The sequence below is a fragment of the Condylostylus longicornis genome, unplaced genomic scaffold (assembly GCF_029603195.1).
Source record: "Condylostylus longicornis isolate FDR11 unplaced genomic scaffold, ASM2960319v2 ptg000031l, whole genome shotgun sequence".
Classification (NCBI taxonomy): Eukaryota; Metazoa; Arthropoda; class Insecta; order Diptera; family Dolichopodidae; genus Condylostylus; species Condylostylus longicornis.
Genome location: NW_026578000.1, coordinates 2,455,689 through 2,483,081, shown reverse-complemented (window position 1 = coordinate 2,483,081; position 27,393 = coordinate 2,455,689). Strand labels below are relative to the sequence as shown.

Genomic DNA, 27,393 nt, shown 5'->3' with positions numbered 1-27,393 from the left:
TTCAAAACATTTTTTAGTTATTTTATTTTGTTTTCTTTTTAAAGAAAAACTAAAGCGTTTATTAAGGAAGACGTATATAATCATAAATTATTATTATATTTTTCATTCAAATTAATTTTATTATATAAAAAAAATATTTAATTCTATTTCTTTTTTTTTTACATACTTTTATTTTAATTTTATTTGAACAGGCAAAAAATTTTTAACAGAGAATATAATACATTATTAATTTTACAAATATATAAAGGTTAACATAACAAAAGTAGAGGAAGAATTTGGGTATATTAAAAAAAAAAAACAAAAAAATATGGAATTCAATTTTAATTATTATATGTGTATAAATTTATTTTTCATTAATTTTCTATCTAATAATAATCATAGGTAACATTAATTATTGTTAAAAATAAAGTTTAGGATATAAAATGAAATATTACTATTTAAATACATATGCACATATACATATGTACTTACACATTTTTGTAAAATATTTATTGTACAGTTGTATTTTTTTATTATAGTACAAAATAACATGTAATTTACAAACATGAGGAAAAACTGAAACAACAGTAAATTCTTTCATAAATAAAAACAACATGAATTTATCACAATACTAATATAAAGAGGCTGTTTTAAGGCACATGATATGTGTTCAGTTCAAATAAATTATTTGAGAGTAAAATCAAAAACTATCTAAAAAAATGAGTAATTATAATATAAATTATAATACTTTCATAAAAAATCATTTAAATTAAAAATTTGTAATCACAATCTTTTGGTTTGATTGTATTTTTACAATTTAAATATAAATTATATTAAACAAAATGTTATTATATTTAATATAAAAACAGAAAAAAAAAAATAAATCACAAAATTTATTTATTTAAGTAGAAATAAAAATATTTTATATATTTCAATACATACTTGTATTTTAAAATTAAATTCCATATTTTTGTTTTTTTTTTTATTTATTTTTAATTTTTTTTTTAATTATTGATGCATTTTTAATTTAATTTTTTTTGAAGAGTAATAAAAAAAAAACTTGCAAATTTTATACAGTATATAATATACTTAGTAAGTATGTATATCATGCGCTACAATATTATATAATTAATATTTAAATTTCATAAAATAATTTTTCTTTTTTCTAAAAAGCTTAAATTTTCTTTTATTTATTCAAAATTATATGAATGAAATTAAAAATATTATGTAAAATTTTCTTTTAGAAAAATATTAATTAAAATATTCTACATAGATTTTTAAAATTTTTATATAATTTAATAAAAAAAATATACTATTGAAAATAAAATTCATAAAAATTTTATACCGGATAATTTTTATTATCGTAAAAAGTTAAAATTATCATATAGTCGTTTCTCCCTAATTTCTGTGTGCGTGTATGCAGTGTTAGAAGTTTTTATTGCAAAAAAAAAAAAATTATTAAATTTTGTTAATAAATTAATTATTTTAAATAAAAATATTGAAAAATAATTGATTTAATAATTTTGAAAATTCACAGAAATAAAACAGCATCGAAATAATTTCATTTGCACAGCAACAAAATTAATTTTTTTATTATTTTCGAAAACTTTGTTTTTTGAACGTGCGTTAAAAGGGAACCAATTGGCCGAACTGTTTTAAACGGATTTAAAAATTTAACTGATATAATTTTTATATATTTGTTATGTGCTATTTTTTTTTTTTGGCAAGAAAGTATATATATATATATACGTATATTTGTGTATATATATTGCAGTATAAACTTGTTATAAAATAAAAAGTGAGTGATTTACTCAATTTATTTTCTTCTTATTTTTGTTTTTTATTTTTTGTATACAAATTTTACGTTTGAAAAACAAAATAGAAAAAAAAAACATACATATTTTCCAAAAATAATAATATGAACACTTAATGTACTTTTTGAAAAAAAATGTGTTTCTTCTAAATTGAAAAACAATTATATGCTTTTAAAATGTTCAAAAATTTGTCTTTTAACTCTAATTGCTGTTTTTTTTTTGTGTAATTATTTTTAAAAATTGACAAAATTTTCGTTTACGTCTTAAACAATCTCAATTATTCTAGTGACTAACATTAGAGTGTTGAGATCATCAGACAATTTTTATATTATTTTTATGTATATATGTATATATATACATATACATATTTTTTGTATATAATATACATTTTTTTTTTATTTCCTTTTGATTTTAAATGTTTTACATGTGCGTACGTAAAAATATTCAATTATTTTTCTTATGTACATTTTTATGCATATAATGTATATGTATGAAAGTATACATAAAATTTCTTGCACCTAAAGATATTTTAAATTCTATTTTAAGATACCTCTTGCATCGCCGGTTTTTATATAATTTTTTTATTGTTGTTGTTACTTTTTTTCTGGTCTGCTATTATCATAAATTTATACACAATCTTGGAGTGTTAAAGAAACACAAAGTGTTGCATTTTTCTCGTATTTATATTTTTAATTTTTTTTTTTAATGTTATTTTACATTTTGCTTGCAAAGTAAAACACATTTATGTAAATAATATGGGTATGTTTTACACGCTTTGTATACATTTCTTTTGTGTATATTAAAAAATGTGTGTGTTGATATTATGAATATTGTCAATTGCATATTGTGAATGCAACAAATTTTAAAAATGTAGGTATACATATATGAAAAACATATTAAAAGTAATATTAATTCTTTAAGAAAATTATGCATTGTAATTTTTTATTAGATATTTCAAAATTAAATAAATTATTTTCTGGTTTCATTTGTTTAAAATACCGAAATTTATTTGAATCGAAATGAATTTAATTAAATAAGCGTATTGAAATTTACTTTTGTTTTATTTTATATTATGTATGGAAATGAAATACATTGTTATGAAACCGGCCCACAAATACTTCACATTCTCAATTGAAGACATTGAACTTGTATGTTCATATAAAATTCTTTTTCGTTCTCCGTATTGCTTTTTCTTATTTCAATACCCTACTCCAAGAATGTGTATATAAGATAATTTTTATGATTATTTTTATTTATTATTTATCATAGTTGTATTTTTTTTATTTTGTTCTTTATATGATAATATCAACTTTTTACGAATATAATTTTCGAAAAATATCAAAAAAAAAAAAAATAAGTAATAACTTTTAATTTAATTCACAAAGAGAAAATAAAATAAAAACATTTTTTCTTTTGATAACATATGAGAAAAGAGATACCTAACATGTGCAAAATAAATAATAACAATAAAAAAAAAAGAAAACAGAAATGATAACAAAAATTAAGAGAAAATTATACAGAAACAACATATAAAAAGAAAAAATTAAAAACTAAAAACATAAAAAAATAAAATAATTAAATTAAGAGAAAAAAATATTAAGAATATTTTTAATGAACAAGAAAGAGAGAGAAATAAAATTTAAAAATTATAACTTTAGTTGTTTTTCTTTTTTTATCACATGCAATAGAAAAATAAATTCATATTTAATTTAATAAATACATATTATGTATATGTTTTCGTTTTCACGATTGTTTTTAATTATTCTTTATTTTTTGTTTGATAATAATCTAAAACTTTTATTTTTTTTGTTTTCAACTGTTAAAATTCTTCATAAGCTATCAATAATGAAATAACACCAAAAAAAATTTTTTTTTGTTTTTTCAAATTAATTTAAATACTTAATAATAATTATTAACAATTTCTAATCAGTTGCTCTCAATCAGTTTTTGTTTTTTATATATGTATGAAAATTTCATGTAGATTTTGTTCAAAATTATGATCCGGAACTTTGATATAAAACAGTATTACTACATTATTCAGCAAATTTTAACTCATAAGATGAATGGTTTATTAATACCGTATCACTGTAATATTGAAGTCAAGAAATATTATTAGGTATAGTACATATATAAAAGTGTTAATATAATTATGCATATATATCTATATTGATAATATAGATGTAATATTATAATTCTATATATTTTTAACATATTTAAATATAGAATTTTTAAACAAAATTTCTCTTTTTACAAAAACAGATTTAATTAATTCATTTTTCTCTTTGTGCGTTTTTGATTTAAAGCAACTGAATAGAAATAAAATAGATTTTGTTGGAACAAATTTATTTTTAAAATTATTTTTTACTATATTATTATTTATTATATCGACGATTACGATATAAAATAAAATCTAATCGTTGTTGTATGGCCTCCATTAATTTAATTGTCATGCTTGAAATAAAATAAATTGTTTCCTTCCGATTAATGAATTTCTGAAATTACGATTAACGATTACTATACAGATTATAATAATTATTTCATAATTTCGTTTCACAAAAGAGCTCACAAAACCGTGCAAAAAAAAAGAATAATTAGGATATTTTAGTACAAACCGAGGATCATAAAATGGAAAAAAAAATATAAATTAAAATAAAAATTTTGTATTTGCAAATCGGTTAAGGAAACTATTCTCTTGTTCTTAGTTTTTTTTTTTAGTCCTTTTTATAAATCTTTAAATTCTATAAGTTTATAATAAAATAAAAATGAAAAGGAAAAACAATGCTTATTTTTTTTTTTTAAAATATTATTCAGATTTTTATTTATTTAAAATGAAATTATTATAAGAAAAATATTAATCACACAAAAGTTATATTTAGTAGGAACTAAATTACATGTTTTACATTATTGTTTTAGAAATAATCATAATAATTATGAAAAAAAAAAAAATATATTTATACATGGAATAAGTATATAAGTATATTATTATGAAATAATAAATCGCTTTATACTTTAATATATAAAAAAAATCTAAAAATTATTTGTATATAGAACAGATCTGTGTAGTTCATTTTATTGAAATTATTTAAAATTAAATTCATGGCATAATGTCATATAGTTATCATTTAATGATAAAATGATAATGAAATTATTAAGTTCTAATTATAGTTTCAATTGAAATGATTGATCTTGAAATATTTATTATGAAATAAATAATAATTTGTTATTAAATTAATATTCTAGTAGAATTTTGATAGACAATTTCTGTTTAAAATTCATTATTGTTCTTGTTAGTTTAAATACTAACTGAAATTAAAACAAATTAAAACGAAAATTGGTTGATATTGTGATAAAAGTTTCATTATTATTTATGAAAATCAAATGATAATATAGTATTAACGATGATTTTTTTTTGTTATAGTTTGAATAATTGAATATTTTAAATAAAGTATGAAATATAAAATATGCTTTTTAATATAAATGATGTACAGCTAATGCCTATGAGAGTTTGTATGTTTTTGTATATCAAAGGGAAAAAAAAAATATACTTTATTTTTGGTCTATAAAAATAGTTATAATTAGAAATTTTACTCGTATGATATTAAAAAACGTACGTATATCTTGTGCATTATGAAAATATATTATTTCAAATTCTTGTTTTTTTTTTGTTCAATATTGATAGCTTATGGTGAATTTTGATGAAAAGTTTGTCTTACAAAATATTATTAATTTTTTGTTTTACTAATAAAAAATTTATTTATGAAAAAATTTATATATAATTATAAAATATAATAATTTGAAAATACGGTTAGTAAAAAATATAATAATTGATAAAGTTATATAATTAAATTATATTAATTAAGTAACGCATTTAAAAACAAAGTTAAAAATAGAAAAAAAAAACACAAAAAAAAGGCAAAAATATATTAATTATTCTTTTTTAGAATTTTCATTTTCATCAAATATTATTAATATTATGCGCCATTTCTTAATTTTCTGAAGTATAATTAATTATTATCAAACAAACTAAAAAACAAACATATTATAAAGTCAATTTAAAAACAAAACAAAATATGTATGTTCTAGAAATGTTCAAAAATTAATATAAAATTACAAAAATAAAGATTAAGTACTTTAAATTCTAACTATTTATTAATAATTATTATTTATTATGTAAAACTAAGCTACTAGGTATATATACTTTTTTTTTATTATTTAGGTATACATCCAATTACATTGATAAAAAGCCAAAAACAAAGACCAAAACCACACAAAAATGATATTAGTACAAAACTAAAAAATAAAGTGATGCTTATTGTTATCACCTTCTGTTCTCTTGGTTGTTGTTGTTGTTCTAAGTAGAAGTTATTGCTATCTGGAACAGTTTCAGTGTATGTTGTTGTTGTTTCACTATGTACAATTGGTTCTTTGTTCTCATCTGTCGTTGTTGTTGTTGTTGTTGTAGTTGTAGTGACACTCTTAGTAACTTTAACAGTTGTTATATTTTTAGATATTTTAGTGTCATCATTTGTTGATACTATGTTATCATCTACCAAAATATCGTTAATATTACTTGAATGAATTTCACCTAATTCATCATCATCGTCATTTCGATTTGACACTATATTCGCAGCAGCCGAAGCTACTGTTGATGCTAATCCTATTACTGTATTACCAATAATTTGTGATCCAGATGCAATATTTGGAGCAACTGATGCACTTAATGGTGTTATTATATTGGTTACCGACGAAATATTTGGGATTAAGGAACTAAGGATATTACTAGGGGGTAATTTTTTATCAACTACAACGGTTTCTACTGATTCACATGGAATAGGTGATTCAGTAGTGTGTTCAGATGATACTATGGTTTGTGGTGGTAATGATTTTTGTATTGTTGATGTTTCTACTGTTGTTGTTTTTGTGATTGTATTTAAAATAGGACTATTTTCAATATTATCAATTAATTGTTGCTCATTAGTGTTATCAATATCAACATCAACGGTAAAACTTTGTGTTAGTATATTATTATCAACATTACTAGAAATGTCAGTCAATGGTTCAGTCCCTAAATAAGTACTCTGATCACGCCAATGACCAATACCGTGAGGTAAGTCAGTTGACATGTATTGCGAACTACAACTAACATGACTAGAATATGATTTTGATGAATCAGGTTTTGGTGATGAGGGACCACTACCGCCGGAACCATCATCATCAGAATCATTGCCATCATCATCGCGACGATGGTGGTATTTACTATGATCGTCTTTTGATTCAGATTTTTTCTTATTTTTTTCATCTTTCTTTTGTTGTTTTAATTTGTTATTTTCTTCAATATCTTTGTCTATGTGATAACGAATCTCAGTTAAATTATAATTATGGCGGTTGTATGGTAATATAACATCGCGATGTAAATTATATAGAAGTAAATCTAAACTAGCAGGTTCGATTTTGTTTGTTTCTACGCTTGATGGTAAAACAACAGTTGAAGAATCTGTAACCGGTTTGGTTAAACAAGGGGTTTCTTCAAGAATCTTAGATGTAATAGGTTTTACTTCTTCCTGTACAAAAGTTAAAGAATTCGACCCAGCAGGTTTTTCAGATTCCACAAGAGATTGTTCACCAGATTTCATTGTAAACCATTTAGCTTCAGCATCAATACATTGAGGTTCATAGTGCCAAAATTTGAAATCAGAATATACATTGTCAAGCAAATTATCTTTTTTATGTAAGGGGGATTCTTGCTTAACAGCCGTCGATTCTTTTTCTTGTATTAGTATAGATTGTTCAATTGTTTTCGCAACTTTTTCCTTTTTACCCTTTTTCTTTTTAGTTTCTTTTTTTGGTTTATCATCTTTAACCGTCAATTGTTCTAATACTTCGTCAACATCACTTATAGAATGACCTGATCGGGTTCTTGATCTTCGACGGTGTTTCTCTCGTTTTGATACAATTTCTAAAAATCCTTCAGAATCAATCTTGGAAACTGGTTCTGGATTTGGTTCACCCTCTTGCACACAAATTATAGGTTTAGGACGAGATTTTCTTTCTTCGGTACTCGTTGGAGTAATATCTGTATCTTCAATTATTTGTTGAGGTATTGATGTACTAACAATTGATGCCCACGAAGGTCCGGTTAATAGTGTTTTATCACTTTCTGGAGAAACTGGAAGCTCAATTGGTATTTCGACAGTATCTTGTAATAGCTGTGTTTCAATTGTTGTTTGTACATTTATTTCAGGTTCTTTATAAGTTTTATCTAAGATAGTTGATTGATTTACGGTATCCTTTTGAACGCTAAACTGAATTTCAATTTCAGGTTGCTCCACAGTTTTTTGTGGTTGTCCAGAAATAATTGATTGTGTCGCAGTGTCCTTTTGAATATCAAGGGGTTTTTCTAAGTTCTGCTCATCAGGTATGTGAATTTGAACAGCTTCAAGAGGACATGTTGTTTCTTTAATAATCTCTTGGCCTTCTTTTATAGTTTTCTTAGATTTTGGTTCTTCGGTGCCTTTGTCGACCTCCGTAGGTTCTTTCCAAAATGTCAGGTTTTTTACAAGATTTGAAAAGAATCCACTCTTCCCCGGTTCATTTTCTTCGATTTTGACTATTTCCTCGCTAGTGGAGGTGTTATCAATTACAACAAAATCGGTTTCTTCTGAATCATTTGCAATTCTTTCTATTTCTGTTATTTCGATACGATGTTTAACGTCGGGGTTTTTAAGTTCTGGTTTTTCTGCAGATTTTTGTTTATTTATTTGCCAATTTTTTTCAGCCATTTCAAACAATGGTTTATTTTTCCAAAAACTCATATCATTTACGAGTGAGGAAAGAAGATTATTTTTATAACGTTCAATTTTTCTTTCATTTATGTTTATTGGCTCTTGAATATTTTGGTTTATGGAAATTTTAAATGGTTCAGCGTCTTCTTTCAAAGATTTTTCTGTAAATGGGAACATTGGAGTTTCTAAAACTGAATGTTTGTGATCAAATGAGTTTTGAATTTCTTTTTCTTTCAAAGTAAGATCGTCGTAAGATAAAACAGGCAAATCCGAATGAATACTTTTTTCAATACGTGGATCTTCTGCTATATTAAGTTCTTTTGTATCGACCGAAGCTACAAACCTTTCCTCCTTATTTATTTCTGTTTCTTTTTCGATTTCAGCTTTTTCTTTTTTACCTTTCTTGGGTTTCTTCTTCTTAGTTTTCTTCTCGATTTCAGGCTCTTCTTTTTGTTCAAATATCTCTTCACTTTCACTAACAGATTGTCCAGATCTTGTTCTTGATCTTCTACGGTGCTTCTCTCGTTTAGACACAATTTCAAGGAAACCTTCCGAGTCCAATTTTGCAACTGGATCTGGAGCTATTTCATATTCTTGAACATGAATAGTAGGCCGCATACGAGATATGTTTTCTATTACAATTACATCAGAGGGTTCTTGATTTATCGACGCTTCTTCTGGTACGAAACTACTAACTACTGATGCCCAAGTAGGACCTGAAGAAGATTTTGGTTTATCTTCAGTGTATATTACTTCTTGCAATTCTTTCATTTCAGTTAATTTTGGTTGGATTTCGGTTTCAATATATTTTGTCTTTTCAGGCTCTAGAGCTTTAAATTTATAAATTGCCCAAGACTTTTCTGCAAATTCAATTTCAGGCTTATGCTGCCAAATCTTAATATCGCTTGAAAGATTCAAAACAAGATTTTGTTGACTCAATTCTCTCTGTTTGTCTGGCTTATCAGTGGTAATAATTTTATTATCCGATGGAATCAACGTAAACTTCGATTCTTCAGGTTCAATTGATGCTTCTTTTTCAAATTGTTCGGAAAGTTTAGCGCCAAACTTAATCTTTACCCATAATTTTTCAGCATTTTCGATTTGATGTTTATCCTTCCAAAAATGTTTATCGTTTCCTAGATTTATCAGCAAATTATCTTTCGCAGCTTCAACAATCTCTGTTGGTTGCATAATTGCGACTTCTTTTGTAGATGTTTTTCCTGGTTCAGCAATGAGTATTCCCTCAGGTTTTTCGATAGTATTTCTTGTAGTTCCAATAGGTTTATTAATAGATTTTTCGTTTAAAATAAATTTATTAGTTTGTTCATATATATCTGTCGAAACATTTTGCAATGAAGATATATCAGGCGGTGAATCAATAGCGAAATCCGACAGCTTTGGATTTAATTCTTTTGCAGGAGGCTCCGTTATTGAAGCAGTTTCATTTGGAACTGCAACTAATAAATTAACTTCTTCTTCGCTAATATTATCAACTGAAATCATTTTTTCCGTTTCGGCAACCTTTAGTTCATGTAATCTTTGTAGCTTGTTAGATACTTGATTTTGCTGTTCATTGGCAATAAAATCATTAGTTTTAGATATTATATCTGGAATATAAATTTCCTTGGAAGTTTGAAAGTCTTTTTTGACAAGTAATTCGATATCTTGATTACTGGCAGATGGTATACCTGGAATTTCAGACTTTTTGAGCTCTTCTTCATTTCCGATTTCACAATCAGTTTGTCCTTTTTTACTTTTCTTAGGCTTTTTCTTTTTCGATTTTTTATCGCCCTCCACTTCTTGGTTTTGTTCAAACACTTCTTCACCTTCACTAATAGAATGTCCAGACCTTGTTCTCGACCTTCTGCGATGCTTTTCTCGTTTCGATACTATTTCCAGAAAACCTTCAGAATCTAATAATGCAACTGGTTCAACTGTTTCATATTCTTGAACATGTATCATTGGCCTAATTCGGGAGACACGTTCTTCTACAGTAACAATAGCTGGTTCTGATTCAATTGTTTCTAATGGACTAGATTCAGATACTATTGAAGCCCAAGTAGGCCCTGTTGGTGTTTGTGTTTTATTCTCGTCGATTTCTGTGCTATCTTGTGTGTCAGTTATGTTTTTCTCATTTGTAATGTTTTTAAAACTGTCGGGTTCGTTTTGAATAGTTATAGTAAACTCTTCTGAGTCTAAAACTGGGGTATTGCTTATATCTTCCGGCTCTGCTTCAGGAATATTTTGAATTTTTGTAGTTTCTGTTGTAACAATTTTTGTTATGGTAACTTGAGTTTTAGGTTTCTCGTTCGAAATCAATTTTTCAACTGTTAGCGTAGCCATATTTTTTGGTTTCTGTTCGCTTTGGATTTGTTTTTGTCTTTCACTTTCTAAGAAATTCTGTGTATCATTTATGACCTTTTTATGTTTAGACTCTTCCTTATCCTGAGAATCCTGAGAAATAGAAATTTTTTCAACTTCGTTTTCTTTAACTGTATCTTCTCTAGAAGGACGTAATATTTCTGCAGTGGTATTTATAACTGTTACGATTTCTTTAAGGGTTTCGTTGGTCTTTTCAATGATTTCAGATTCTATTTTGGCTGACTTGGGGTTCTCAGTTGCCTTTACTATATCCTTTTGTTCCGCAATAATTGGAGACAAATTAGTGTCATTTTTGCTAATGTCTATAATAATATTCTCTTCAACCATTGTTTGGGGAACTGAAATTTCGGCATTCTCGCTTAATTCGGCGGCCTTCTTCGGTTTTTTAGCTTTCTTTGCCTTTTTTATTTTTTCTTCTGTATGTTTGCTTACTTCTTCTTCAGTACCACTTTGTGGACCTTCTCTATCCGATCGAGATCTAGAACGTCTTCTATATCTTTCCTTCTTTGAAATAATTTCAAGAAAACCTTCATTGTCTTTCATTGTTACAGGTTCTTTGTAATCACTTATTGTTTCTTGAACAGTTATAACTGGTTTTGGACGAGATTTACGTTCAACTGTTTTTGATATTACATCAACGGTAGGAATTTCGCTAGATGGACCACTACTGCTAACTATTGACGCCCACGTGAAAGTTTGCGGGCTTGCAGAAGCTTTATTCATAACAACTTCATCATTTGGAGTGTCCATGATTTCCTTAACTTGAACATCGCTAACTGTCAAAGTGGTTACTTTTGGCTCGTCATTCTCAGGAGATTCATCGAACCAGCCGTCATCTTCTTCAACCATTTCTGCCCAAGAACGTTTGTGTGGTGGAGTTTCTTCTATGTTTGTTGTAGCGATTTCGTTTTTCATATCAAATTCAGTTTCTATGACTCTAGGATTTTGTTCAATAGCTTCCCTAATATTCGGGACTTCACATATTTCATTTGTAATTACCTCTTTATCCAGTTTATTTGTTTCTACTTTTTTCTGTGGTTCTTGTAAAGATGTCGGAGGAATATTTAGTTTTTCTTGTTCGATAAAGGTTGCAGTTTGATTTAGGACAGAAGCGTAAGAGATGCTAGAAGGACATTCTAAAATATTTTCTTTAATATTAGTAGCAACGTTTGGAATATCTTCTGTTTCAATTTTATCTTCTTTCTTATGTTTTTTCGTCTTTTTGGTTTTCTTTTTCTTTTCTGTTGTTTCAGTTATTTCAATAACCGCTTCAGCGTTGATCTCTACATTATTTGGCGTTTGTTGCATTGGTCTGGGAGATTTAGACCGTCTTCTATCGTGCTTTTCTTTTTTGGAAATACATTCTAAAAATCCATCTTCGTCAACATGTACAACTGACGCAGTTGGTTCTATTTCTTGCACTTTTATTACAGGTTTCTGTTTGGGTCTGGATTTTCGAGAAATCGTTTCTTCCATCTGACTTTTGTTGATCAAATCTGGCGGTTGTTGTTGTGATTGACTAACAATTGAGGCCCAAGAAAGCGGTTTCGGTGCACTTACTTCGACTTGAATGATTGTAGCCTCTTCGCAAAGTTCAGGTTGACTTGGTTCGTTTACGGAAGCAACTAAATCTTCGATCAGTTCTTCATCTGCCAATTCTCTCCATGATTTGGAAGAACTTTCTATCGTGTATATACCATGCTTAGTAGTTATGGTTTCATCGTCAGGTTTCGTTGAAGTGTCAACCAGCTTTTCGGCTGTTTTACTATTAACGTTCTCTTCAATTTGAATATCACTAACATTTGAAGGGCTTTCAGTTACATTAATTTCCAATTTTGTTTTATTTTTCTTCGACTTTTTAGGTTTCTTTTTAATTTCTGATTCATTTGGTTCTAGTTTTATTGATACGTCGTTAATGGTTTCACAATTGGATCTGGAACGTGATCTGTGACGAATTCGTTTTTCTTTTTTCGATATAGTTTCAATGAAACCTTCCTCATCAACATGTAAAATTGGCTCGTGCTGCTCAGATTCCTGTACAACAATTACAGGATTTTTTCTGGTTGAACGATCAAAGTTTTCCAATTTCGGCAGCTCTTCTTCTAATTTATTTTGTTCTGGTAAAGATTGCTTGCTTACTATGGATGCCCAGGTTAATGTGTCACTAGAGTATTCTGGTATTTCAAATATATTTTGCTTAACCTCCTCCTGTTGAGTTTCGACAGCAGCAATTGTTTCATGAACAGTTTCAGCAAACACATTCGGAGCTATTTCTTCTGTAGAATGAATTTCTAAAGAAGATTTTTCAGCTACAGCAGGTTCCTCTATTTCTTCTAATTTCTGCTCAATTTCTGTTATAGTCGTGGTTGTAATATTTTGTTCTGGTGTAGATTCTTTGTAAATAAATTGAAGGGGAGGATCTGGAAATTCGTCTATTGGTTCATGATTTTGATCAAGCATTTCAGATACGATATTTTGTGGTTCGTTCAATCCAGCTCTAACAACCTCAGCATAAGTTTCGGATGTATTCCAAACTGATGGTATCTGTGTAAGTGTAGTTGATTTTGTTGGTAATTTTGAAAAGTTAAATTGTGACGATTCACTTTCTGGAGAACGACTTTTGGATTTATCTTTTGAAGTTTTCTTTTTATCTTTCATATCACGATAAGCTTTTTTACGTTGATCTTCGATAACAGGATCTTTTTGTACATTTTCTTCTTCAATTAAAAATTCATTTGAAGATTCTTGAATAGCCTGTGCCTTCATAGAAGGCTCTGTTTCAAAATGAACATTAATTTCTTGTTGTGCTAGTTCAATGCTTTGATTCACAATGTTTGTCCAAGAAGTGGTGAGTGGCATTACTGATTCATCCAAAGACTCTTTGATATCTTGTGCAATATTGGTGGGTATATCAAAAGAAATTTTTGCGTTTTCATTTTCAGGGGCAATATCTGCTGAAATTGTGTTGCTTATTTCTTCCTTATTTATTTCAAGAACAATTTTTTGGTTTTCAAGACATTCTGATGAAACGTTAAATTGTTCAATGGATTCAATTGGTTGCGGATCTTGTAAATTTTCTTCTTCTAAGGAAACACTTTGAGTGACAACATTGGCCCAAGAAATTGTTGACTGGTTAGTAGATGACTTTTCTTTTACATCATCAATTTTGTTATTTTTATGGCTTTCCTGAGACTTTTTCTCTTTTTTATGTTTTGGAGCAATTACAGTTTGTTGATTTTCAGGCAGTGCAGTTTTTATAGAAATTGTTTCTGTTATTTGCACAACGTTTTCTGGAATTCCAATAACCTTTTCAGTTTTTTGTTTTTCCTTCTTTTTCTTTTCTTTTTTAACTTTGTCCGATTTTTCAGGTTGCGTTTCTTGTTTGACATTAAGTGACTTTTCCGATTTCAACTCTTCTTCTGAGAACTCTTCTACTTCGTGAACCTTATAATGTTTATTTTTCTTCTTTTCAGTAGAAATTTCTTTGATTTCAGCTTTTGGTTTATTAATTACTGGTTTTGATGATTCAGTTTGCAATGTATTTTGTTCGTTTTCAATGAAATTTGCAGTTTGACTCACAATAGCGGCCCAAGACATTGGTGTTTCTGGTAAAGTTGGTCTTTCTACGATTGGCGGCATTGGCTTTTCTACAATTGGCTTAATCAGTTGATGAATTGGTTTATCAATATTTTTTTGATCAATATGCGTTACTTCTTGAACTGGGTTGTCTTTTCCTTCTTCTAAAATTGTTTCAGTTAGAATATGTGTTACATCAGTTTGTACAACTTGACTTCTAGCTGGTTCAATTTCTATTTGTTCTTTTGTTTTCATTAAAATTGAACTTTCTGATTCATTTGGTTTAAATCCTTTCTTTTCTTGTTCAATAAATTCTTGAATAATGCTAGAACCAACAACTTCTGTTGTTCCAAGTTGACTTCTTGTATCAGAAACGCTAGGAATATCTGTATTGCGAACTTCGTTTTCTTTAGTACTTTGAAATTTAGATCCCGAGAACTCCTGTTCTTTGTTAACATTATCCATTATCTTAACTTCTTGCGTCGGTGTGCCTGATTTAATTTCAGATTTAAGAATCTTATTCTTGATTTCTTTCTCGTCGCAAGGTTGGGTATTGTCTTGTCGAATGTTTAGAGTTTTAGAAATTGTTGAGATAACATTTTCAATATTGATGTTATCGGCTAAAGGAATTTCTACTTCATCTGCTTGATCCATTTCAACAGCTTCCTCAGCGATAGATATCTCTGACTTAAGCCTTTGTTCTACATCTATTGGTTTTTCTATTGAAACTGGAATTTCTTCTTTTACAGCTTCAAGTACCTCATCTTCTGTTTGTGAGACTACTTCTGGCACTATCTCTATTTGATCTTTTAATTCTTCTTCTATCATAGTAGACCATGATTTTGGCTTTTGTTGCTGATCAACTTTTTGTTCCATTTCTACTAAACTAGACCAGGAAACATCATCCAAAGTATTATCTTCAAATTCTTCAACAGTTGATTGAGTAGGTTTCACTTGTTTATATTCTGGCTCAAATTGTTGAACTTGCTCCACCGGAACAGTTGACTTAGTTACTATTGACGCCCATGAAGTCATATTGGGTTTTGTTGTTTCTTCTTCAGGAGGTTTTGTGTAAGGTATTTCTTTTGTTGCCATTTCAAATCCTTCTGTTTCTTGAGGGAGGTCTGGTTTTTCAACCAGAATAGCTACAAATTTTTCTTTTTTCTTCTTTTCGTCTTTTTTAAGTCTTTGTTCTTTAGGACTTTCAGTTGATTTCTTTTCAGTATCGATAAAATCAGAAGTTTGACTCACAATTGAAGCCCAGTTAGAAGGCACTTGTTTATTTAAGTTTATTTCAACAGTATTGGTTGATTCTTCCGGTTCGGTATAAATTTGCAACTTGTCATTAATAATCTCCGGATTTTTAAATGTATTTTCATCAAAGGAAACACGTTTTTGTCTCAATTTTTTGATGCGTTGTTGTTTCAGTTTTTCACGTTCGCGTTCCTTTATTTTTAGTGACGGTTCTGGAGATTTTTCAGTCTTTTTGGGTTTTTCGAGCTCCGTCCATGAGTCAATTTGACTAGCAACTTGTGCCCAACTTAACTGCTTATCTGATGATATGTTTTCTGTTATTTTTACTTCCGTTGGATCATGTACAACTGGTTCTATAGCTTTAGAATCATCATCTAAAATAGAAGAAATTTCTTCCAAAATTTGGGATTGAACTTCCTTGACTTCCGTAGTTTGTTCTTCTGCGATAATTTCTCGTTTTTCATTAATTGTTAGTTCTTGCGGTTCTTGCGGTTCTTGAATTTTGTGTGATTTTTTAACTTTATCTTTCTTCTTAGATGGCTTTGTTTCTTCTTTTTTTAATTTAGGTTCCTCCTTTGATTTTTGCTTTCTTGTTAAAAGATCATCAACGAATTCCCCTGGTTTTTTTAGTAAAGCAGCCCAACTAAATCCGCCAGAGTCTGGCACTGCTTCAGATTCAGCTTGTTTTTCGGACAACTTTCTTTCAAATTCTTTAACCAAGGGATCTTTTCTTTCAACGTTTTCTTCAACTTCTAACTGATCTGAGTGTTTGGTTTCTTGAGAAGAAATATTTTGTATTGGCTCTGCCCTGCTTTCTGGTGTAGTTTCTTCTGATATTTTAATGTCAATTGTTTCCTTAACATTCTTGTTCTTTCGTTCTTTTCGTTTGTCTTTTTTAAGTTGTTTATCCTTGACATCTTCTTTCTGAGAATCTAAACTTTCTTTTGTGACCATTTCCTTTATTTCTTTCGATTTTGGTTTTTTAAATTTAGATTCTTCCTGTTTCAGAAGTTCAGTTTTATTCGGTTCTGTTTTATTTGTCTTTTTATGCAGTGTTTCATCAATCCATTCGCCAGGTTTCTTTATTAAATCTGCCCAAGAAAATGCTGATGTATCCTTCTTTTCATTTTGGGTCGGCTCGTCCGATTTTCCGTCCACTATTTCTGGCTCTGGAAGTTTTAAATCTTGTAATTTTTCTGTTAAAGCTTCGATATTTTTAGTCTCAGAAACAATCTCCTTTGATTCTATAGAGAAAATTTCATCTTGAAGAATTTTTTCAGGCTCACACTCAACTTCAATTTCTTTTATTTGAATTTCTATATCTTCTTCAACAATCTTTCGCTCTTCAGGCTGTATTACGGGCAACGTTATTTGTCCTTCAGTTACCTTTGACTTCTTTTTGTCTTTCTTGTCTTTCTTCTCTTTGACAGGCTTTGATACCTTAATTTCTTCTTCTACGTGTTGTTCATGAGGAATTTCTTCTTTTGACTTTTTAGGTTTTTTGTCTCTTTTTTCTTTTTTGGGTTTCTTCTCTTTAGGATCTCCATGTTCTGGTACATCTAACACTGACTCTATTGTTGCGGGTAATATGTTTTCAATTTGAATTTCTTTAATTATAAGAGACTCTGATACCAATGCATCTTCTCCAGTTTCGCTGTTGTCGTGAGAGACTTGCTCAATTTCACTTTCAGGAGGCGAATCTCCAAATAAAACCTCAGCATAAGTTTTTCCATCACTTCCTTTTGCCATTTGCCAAACAGAAATTGGTGGGCCGGAACTCACGACTTCCTTATGTATTTCCACAGATTCAGCAATGGGTTCAGCAATTGTTTCGGTAACAATATCTTTTTCAGGTATGTCTTTTGGTTTTTTGTTTTTACCTTTCAATTTTGACTTCTCTTTTGGTTTTTCATCTTCAACCTTAGATTTTACGTCATTCTTTAGTTTTTCGGAATTATCTTTTATATTCGTTTCATGGACATCCTTGAGTTCTCTTATTGTTGTAGAGGTCGCAATTCGCTCTTGATTTATAAAATCTGAATTGATATCTGATTTCGGTTTTCTATATGATGGTGTGAATTCTTCGATTTCGTCCGGGTTGGGCATTGTCACCCTTTTGTACGATGGTGTAAATTCAGGAGCTTCTGGATGTATTTGTGAATGTTTACTCACTCTCGAAGATGGCGTGAACTCTGGGGCATCAGCAGATAAATTGGAAATAAATTTATTGGTAGTCGTTGTAGTTATAGTTGTTGTAAATGTTCGGTCCGTTACTTGTGGAGTATCATCTAGCAAACTAGACCAAGTGTCAATTTCCGCTTCTTCTTTCGGAGCTACTTCTTCTTCGGGTTTTTCAAGTAAAATCCATTCATCATCATCATTATTGAGGTTTTCTTGAGAAATCGACTTAATTACGTTTCTTTCCACATGCTGATCTATCGTTTTTAATTCATCTTTAACAAACTCTGTAACTTTTTCAACTATAGTGTTTGGCACCAAATTGGTTTCCTTAATTTTAGTTTTATTCTTTGATTCTGCTTTCATATTTTCCGAAACCGCATTAGGTTTTTGATCATTTTCAACAAAATCTTTTACTGGAATATCTCCTAAATCTTCACTATTTTTAATTAGCTGATTATCATTTTCATTTTTGATACACTTTGTGACTTTTTGAGATTTCTCAGGTAATTCTTCTTCATCCGAAAAAATTGGTGGTTCGTCCATCCACGCATTGCTTGTTTCATCAAGTGGTAACCCAGCGTAAGGTTTTTTGGCTTGTTCAATTTCTTCTTTTATTTCATGAACCTGAACTTTGTCTGGAGTTATAATGAGATCTTTAGAACTTCCCACTGAAACAGTTTTAGTCTGTTCTGAAGGATTATCTTCATGTAATTCGATAATTTCTTGAACCAGTTTTGTTTTACTTTCCGGCTTTCCAGTTAACTCTTTTTCATCTTCATCAGAAAATACTGGTGGTTCATCCATCCAAGCGTCGCAAGTTTCATCAAGAGGTAAACCGGCGTAAGGAGTTTTACTATCTTCTTTGACTGTTTTGATTTCTTTAGTTTCCAATTGAACATCGTTTTTAATTGGTTCCATTTGATGTTTGTTCTTGTGCTGTTCAATAATTGGTTCCATTGAATGTTTCTCATTGTGGTGCTGAGCTTTGTCTGGAATAAGATCTTCAGAATTTTGCAGTGGAACAGTTTTAGTTTGTTCTACTGAAGGTTTATTTTCAGACGATTCAACAATTTCTTGAAGCGTCCCTATTAAACTTTGCGGTTTTCCAGTTAACTCTTCTTCGTCCGAAAATATTGGTGGTTCATTCATCCAAGCGTCGCAAGTCTCGTCAAGAGGCAACCCGGCGTAAGGAGTTTTAATATCTTCCTTGACAGTTCTTATTTCTTTATTTTCCAATGGAATGTCGTTTTTAATTGGTTTCATCGAATACTTATTTTCGTGCAGTTCAACAGTTTCTTGGACTACTTCTATTACATTTTCTGGTTTGTCATTTGACTCTTCTTCGTCTGAAAATACAGGTGGTTCATCCATCCAAGCATCACTAGTTTCATCAAGAGGCAAGCCAGCATACACTGTTTTTTTGTGCTCTTCAGCTTCTTTATTAATGTTAACCGATTCTTGAAGAGTTTTAACATCATTTCCACTTTTTTCTGCCAAAGGTTTATTTTCATGTGGCTCAACACTTTCTTGAGCAATCTTGCCTTGCTTCTTTTCATCACTTATTTTTCTAAGATTTTCTGGTTTATCGATTACAACTTTGGATTCTTCCTTAAATTCCGCTGCTATATTTATTATAACTTCTTTTCCAGGTAACACAGTTTCTGTACTATGCACTGGAATATTATTTCTTTGATTAATTTGATCAGGTTCTTCTTCTATTTTTTGTGATGTCGAATTTCTAATTTCTGTAGTAGTTGTAAAAATAGTTTGTTCAGTAACCATTGTTGGTTTTTGTAATGAAATTGGTTCATCATTTGTGTTAGCGGCGTCTTCTAACTTTTTATTCATCTTCTGTTCAACTAATTTAGGTTCCATTATTGGAGAATTAAGGAACAAGTAAAAATTCCTTTCAGCTTGGCTCATTGAGGGTAAATTATAAGCTGGGATGTCATAGCAAGAGTAATTAGCTGGTATTGAACACTCAGAAATATTCGCAATTGTATTAGTAGTGGTAATAGGGGGTTTATTTAAATCTTCAATAGTAGCTTTATTAATTATGTTTTCTAAGCTAGTTATTGCGGTTAATTTGTTATCATCAATTTTGTTAGGAGCAATAATATTGTGTGGTTGTGGTTGTAATTGTGTTAATGTGTTGGAAATATTTGTGTTAGAAATTTGAGGAGATTCATCTTTTATATTATCAACAATTTTTTCTGTAATAATATTTAATTTTTGCACTTCTTCTTGGTTTGATTTTAATGTTTTTGAATCAATTTCTATGGGTGTTTCTATAGACGAAGTTAAGATTTTAGGTAAATTAGATTCTGCACTCCTGAGCGCAGAATGATTGTATTTTGGTATATTATATGATAGAGATACTAAATCAATATTTGATTTATTAAAATCTATATCAGAAATTTTTTCTATGGGCTTTTCCAAAACTAAAGTTTTAGATTTTTGGGGCATTGAATCAAATGATTCATTATTAATATTTTTGCTAACAACTTTGCTTTCTTTACCTGAACCTACTTTAACGGTTTTAACAGTTTGACCTGTTGTTAAGTCTTGTACAACTGTCGTAACAGTTTCGACAACTTTTTTCAGTTGCCAATCGTCTTGGCTAACTTTAGGATCTTTTTCAGCGATTTCAGATTTTGATACAGTAATTTCTTTAGTTTTTATTTCAATTTTTGGCTCTTTTGAAATTTGATTTACCTCTTCATGTATTACTGTTGAAGTTTTAGGATTATCAATATTTTGTTGCCTTTCTTTTATTAAGAATTCTGAAGTCAAATCTTTACCAGATTTTAATAAATTTTTACTTATTTCAGCCATATCCTTACTTTCTTTTAAATGTTGTTTACTAGTTTCAATAATTTCTTTGCTGACTTCAATTAACATTTTGTTTTCCTCAATTATTTCATGAGCATCTCTTGTGTCATCTTTTTCTTTAAATTGTTCTGGTAATGCTGGTCGCTTCTTTTTCTTTTTAGACGTTTTTTCTTTTATACTATCTAAAAGAATTTTATCTTCTGGAGTTAATTCTTCAACTGTTGCAATGTCCTTTATTTCTGGAGTTTTTTTGGAAAGTTTCATTTCTTGTAAAATTTCAATTGTTTCGGACATATTTGACTTCGCATCACTTTGCAGCGATGAAGAAACAACGCCAGAATCAGTTATTTCTGATATTGAAGCATTATTTGTGTCATCTAAACTACAGTTTTGAATTTCATCTATTGCTATTGTTTTGGATTGTTCAGGTTCTTCTTCATCATCGGAAAATACCATTGGTTCATCAATAGCATTCATCCAATCACTTGCTGATTCATCAATCGGTAAACCAGCATAAGATTTCGGTTTTTGTTTTTCATTTTCATAATTTGGAATGTCTTTAATATCATGTTGCGTTTCAATTGTCTTATCAGTTACAGTTATGGTTTCAACTTGAATCAATTCATTTGGATTTGGATCATCTAAATCAGTAACAATAAGATTAACATTTTTTGCATGTGACTCATTTTGAACTTCTTGAATATTTTCAATAGTTGTAACCGTATCCGTGCCTGATAAGTCACTAGTTAGACAAACAAAGGGTTCGTCAACTATTGGAATGCTTTCTATAATTGTAGTATTAGTGTTTCGTTCATCGTCTTGTAATTTGGACTCGTCAATTTTTTGTGATATCGGTATATCTTCTTTGTTTACTGATGGAATATCTGAAATTTCTATTGTTTCAGTTAATACGGATTCATCAGCAACTTGCATTAAAAGTTCTTGACTCTCTGTTACAGTCTTTTTAACTTTTAATGTAACTGTTGGAATTTCTAAACTCATTCGAATAACGGGTTCTTTATGAACTTCTTCATGCGTAATTAGAGAAATTTTATGAGTTTTTCTGTCTGGCAATATAATAGTTTCTGACAGCGTGGCATTAGAACCATCCTCTTCAATTATATGGCCATTATGATCTGGTGTTGTAATAGTTTGTAATTTAGTCGTTTTTAAAGTCTCAACAGTATTAATATCCCTCCGTTCTTGTTCTGATTTGCTTGTAGATTCATTTTCAACAACAGTTGTTATTGTTGTTGAATCTGGTAACTTGTCTGTTTGTAATAGCATTGAGGGAGATTCTTCTATTGTTTTATTAATATGAATAATTGATTTTTCTGGTAATGTATTATCTGTGATATTATTTTTTAATATTTCAACAGTCGGTTCGACTATTTGTTCCGTTACAGTTGTTGTTGTTACAATCGTTTTAGTGATCTGTCCATCATCAAATGTTTCAGTCTTAGTTTCAGTCTTTGTAACGGTACTATCTGGTAATATTTGGTCTTCTGTTTTTATCTCAGTTTCGACTAAATTTAACAAAGTATTACTTTCCGGCATTACAGGTTGTTTTAATGATCCTATTTTGTTTTTATTTTTATCATTTTTGTGCTGTTTTGATTTTTTAGGTAAAGTTTTAATTGAAGTTTCCTCAATCGCAGGTTCATCTTTTACATTTTTTTCGATAATCGTTTTTGTGCTTTCAATATTTGGCGGTGTTACTTCATGTGATGGTACTACTGTTAAGGCAGTTGTATCAATTTGTGAAATCACAGGACTTGTTTCTTCTCTTTTGAATTGAACTACTTCTTTTGGAACAGAAGCGGTTTTCTCACTCTCAGAATGTTTCTTTTGTTTTTTGCTTCGCTTTTTATTGTTTTCTGATTGGTCTCTTTTGTTATTTAGTTCAACATTTTTATTAGACTCGTTGGGTATTGAAATTATTTCTGTAACATTTGGTTCGACAGATGACTTAATTTCAGTTATGGTTATTGTTGTTTCGGAAGTTGGGGTAACAATTTGTAGTTCTGGTTGACTTTCACTAGGAATACTTTCGTTAATATTTGACTTGAACCCTTCTGTTCTTATTTCAGCTTTGATTTCCTTAGAAATAGGCATTGTTTCTACAGTTTCACCGCTTGTATTATGTTGATTCGTAATTTCAGTTTCTATTTGAATATGTTCTAAAATTGAAATTGTTTCTTTCACATCATTGTCCTTTGATTGTGATTTTCTATGTTTTCGCCTTTCTTTCTTCTGTGGTGAGGGGGTATTTTGTGACAATATATTTGCTTCTAAATTAGTCTTCACAGTTTCGACAGAATTTCTGTCTTCTGAAGTGGCAGAAGTTACTTCATTAGTATTAAGTTTTTCAATTTTTCCATTTGGATCATATGATTCAGATTTCTTATGCTTTCGCTTTTCTTTCTTGCCAAATTGTCCACCCTCGATATCTTTTGCAACTTTACTTTCTTGAGTTACATTTAAGTTTTCCTCAGATCGAGGCTTAACTTCCTCGTAAACCGATATTGGTTTCATTTCTTCTGTTTCTTTAGATTGAGATTTTTTATGTTTTCGCTTTGGTGGTTTTGGGGACTTTTTCATATCTGGCATTTCTACAACATGCTTCTCTACGGATTCCATGTCAGTTAATGGAATTGTTGTGTTTTGAATAGTTAAACTCGAGGTATCTGGAACTTGAGTTTTTGATGTTTCTGCGCTACCTTTTCCGCTTAAAATATTTACAGTTTCTTCTGAAATAGATATTCTTTCAACTTGATCTTCTGTTGCCTTGAATTCTTTTGATTTTTTCTTTTTCAGTTTCTTTTTAGGCTCACCACTTGTTTTCTCGGAGTTAATAAATGACTGAACAGTATCCTTCACATTTTTGTTAGATTTTTCTAGCATTTGTGTGACATCTTCCAGAATAGACGTTTCTTTACTTTTAAGCCCTTCCTCTTTTAACTTTTCGGAAGATAAAGAATCTAAATTTTCAATATTGCTTGTTTGTTCTTTTGATTTTTTCGGTTTTTTAGTTTTTTGATTGAGATCATGGCTTTCTGCTTTTTCGAAATCTGTCGAACCTATTATATTTTCCTCTTTCTCAAATTTCTTGGATTTTCTCTTTTTATCATCAGGGCTACTGTCTTTAGCAGTTTCAATCAACTCCTGCTCTGAAATATAGACTTGGGGAGGATCTATTGCAATTGGTGCTTCTTTTGAATCAATTGTAATGATTGTACTCGATTTTATTGGTATTTTTTCAATTATAACGGTACTTTCTTCATCTTTTGGTCTAGGTTTCTTTTTCTTATTTCTATTAGGTTTTTCTGGTTTTATGTCTGTTGTTTCTTCTGGTTCTATATTACATTGTTGTTGCACTTCATCATTTGTTTTATTTGACTTTTGATTCGGTATGATTTTAGAAATAGCTGATGATATGGGGGCAATAATTGTGTTAACTACATTTGTGACATTAGATTTAATGTCAATAGTAGCAGACTTTTTCATACTATCAGCTTCATATTTGTCATTATCATCTTCTCTAGAGCTATTGTGTCGCTGACGAGATTTTGATTTTTTAATATGTAAATTCTTCGTGTCTTCTCTTCTATTGACTACTTTATCACGAGAAGGAGACTTTTGTCGATTATTCGTTCGATAAGGAACTTTGAGGCTATCACTTAAAACATTTCTTTGGTAAGGCTTACGTTGTTCAAAAACTGTTGTTGTAATAGTTGTGACTGGTTGTTTATCTACTTGTGTTTGTAGTATATTCGATATTGGAACGTTGCTGTATATTATATTTGTACTGCTGGATGGCTGGAAATAATTATTTCCTCCTCTATCTAATCCAAATAATACATCTGCATACGATTTTCCGCTGTTGTCTGATGATTGTGAACGCTGATTGTGCAAAATTTGCCTAACTTCACTTTCCGGTGATTGATCATGTAAAATGGTTGACGTTTGTGCTGTAGATGATACTAAAGGCACTGATTCACTTTCAGAAACAATAGGATTCGTTGTTTCTTTCTGATTTGGTTCTGAAATTGAAATCTGATCTGATGATTGAACATTTTCATTCACCTCGACATTTTTTTCTCGTTCTTGTGAGTCAAATTTTGTGCAAGTGTCGATTTCATTTTGGCTAAATTGACCAAATGTTATGTCGATATTTTCTGGTATATATGATTGATCTGGGTTATGAGCACTCGATTCTCTTAATACCTGCGGTATTGATGAAGACGTTGTTGGTGGAAATGGTTGCATTTCATTACCAACTTGCTGATGTGAAGGTTGGTGAACAATGGAAGCTAAGGTTGTTACAACTTCTTGCAATGTTTGATTCATCATTATAGCATTTTGATAATCACCGACATTGAATTGTTGTGGTTGATGCTCGTAAAAATTAACAGATTCCTGCTGCTGTTGTTGAATTTGCTGGTCATATGATCCTACTGGAATTGTTAATTGCTGATAAAACAACGGATTTTGTTCCGAATAAATAAGATTCGCTGTGATATTGCCTGGTATCTGATAAGTACTTTCTATTGTCGTTGTGGGAACACCTGTATTAGATTGTTGGGGTTGATAATAGCCAGCAATCGCATGCGTTAGGTACTGATATTGTTGTTGTGGATCTTGTATATTAGAGTAATTAGCAAATTGCTGTTGTTGTTGTAGCTGTTGTTGAATTTGATTTTGAACATTTTCTGTCATTTTGTAATAGTCTGGTTGATTTGCTTGAGTAAAACCCCACTCGGTTGTTTGAGTTTGTTGTTCAGGAATTTTATAACTAATAGTTTGCGACGATTGTGAAGGATGATGTTTCACTTGTTCAAATTCGTTGTTTCCTGCTATCGGAAGTACATCTCTTTGAATATTAACGGAATCGACACTGGAATCATCCTTCTTAGTTATATTATTATTTTCAGTTTCTTGAAGGGGTGAGTCAAATTTTATTTCATGATCAACAGTTTGCTGAATAGTTTGAGTTTTTTGATCACCTTTCTGAACTTGTATTGATTCTTTTGTATCCTCTTGTTGTTGTTGCAATTCTGCGCCACGTAAAACTTCCGCATAAGTTGTTGATCCTGGAACCCAAATGGGACTTTTGGATCTTGATCGCTGTGCTTCTGGTAGAGTCAAAATATTTTTTGGATTTTTCTCAAAACCATGATGTTTTGATTCCTTAAATTTATTATTTCTTTCTTGCGGAAATGTTTGTTCACCTAACTTATGGATACTTTCTTGGGTAGAATCTTTTTCAGATTTTCCACCACGACGACGAGGTGATCGACCTCTTAGCTGTCTTTCAGGTCGTTCGGGTTTTTCTAAACGATGTATTGGTTGTACATATTGTTGCGGTTGTGCATGACTAGAAGTTGTTGGAGTTTTTTCAGTTTCTAATAGTTCGATTCTGATATTAGTAGTATCTGAGGTTTGTGGTAAATGAATTTGATTTTGATCAATTGTTGTTGTTGTTGATACTGCTGGATCAGATCGTGTTACAGTTTCATCTATAATATTACCATATTCATCTTTAATTATATGTTTAGTTATTTTTGTTACTGTTGTAATAATAGATGTATTAACATTTTCTTCTGTTGGAAAATCGTCAATCAATATGGCTCTGCGCTTTTCATCATCTCTTCTATCTTTTCGAGATGTTTTTATATCAGTATCTCTCAAGATAACAATATTTGATTTTTCTTCTACATCGTGGTGTTGGTGTCCTGGTTGAACTTCTTGTTCTCGTTCATGTTCGTCATCAGAAGCTTCTTGAACTTGTTGATGCCATGATAAAGTTGGTACATTTTTTGATTGTTCAATTTCAATATTTTCACTTGGTTGTACAATTATTTGCTGCGGCATTTCAATTTCCTGACTTTGGATATTTGTTTGTATTTCGTGCAATTGATCCTGTGGTATTTGTTGTTGTTGTTGATATTGTACATTAGATTTATATATTTGTGCTTTTTGTGGTTGCATTTGTTGTTGTTCTGTTATAACACCAAAGTTAACGGGACTTGAACGCCCAGATAAAACTTCAGCATAAGTTAAACCAAGCTTTGATGGTTTTAAAAACATCGAAACTGTTGATGAAGTTGTTGTTACAGAATTTGGATCCAAAGTATAACATTTAGCAGCAACAATATCAAATTTTTGTTGATAATCTTCAATTGTGGATCGCAATTGTTGTGCCTATTTAATAAGAGACAAAGGCAAAAAGAAATTGGACTATGTTTTCCAAAATAAAATATTTTCAAAAAAATTTTCTTTTTTTTTTAGTTTTAGTTTTTAAATAAGAAAATAGACAAAGACAATGGAATGAAAATATATTTTGAAAGAGACAAGAAAAGATTCCTTTCTGTTAAATTCTGTTCAAAGAATAAGAAAAAAATAATTTATAAATAATAATAAAAAACAAGATTCTAGAGAAATAAGAGATTACCGGTACCTTGCTTATATAACATATTCGATATATTATAAAAATTACTAAATTTACCTATATGAGAAACAGAGATATGCACACATACATATATGCGTATATAAATAAAAACTAAAATTTGAATTTTCATTAATAAATTGTT

At 29.6% G+C, this 27,393-nt stretch overlaps 1 protein-coding gene across 15 annotated transcripts in view; it reads right to left on the bottom strand.

Moving 5' to 3' along the window:
- The window catches only part of LOC129608558 (muscle-specific protein 300 kDa), a 257,736-nt gene that overhangs the window by 37,900 nt on the left and 192,443 nt on the right, over positions 1–27,393 (bottom strand). For 9 of the 15 annotated variants that reach the window (XM_055520151.1, XM_055520144.1, XM_055520145.1 and 6 more), the window contains one exon: positions 6,116–27,004. The exons of 5 other annotated variants lie outside the window; for them this stretch is intronic. In XM_055520151.1, coding sequence (XP_055376126.1) covers positions 6,116–27,004 — 20,889 coding nt within the window. Of the gene's footprint in view, positions 1–3,712; positions 4,286–6,115; positions 27,005–27,393 lie in introns of those variants that run through there. One more of the 15 variants, XM_055520153.1, reaches the window with a different exon arrangement.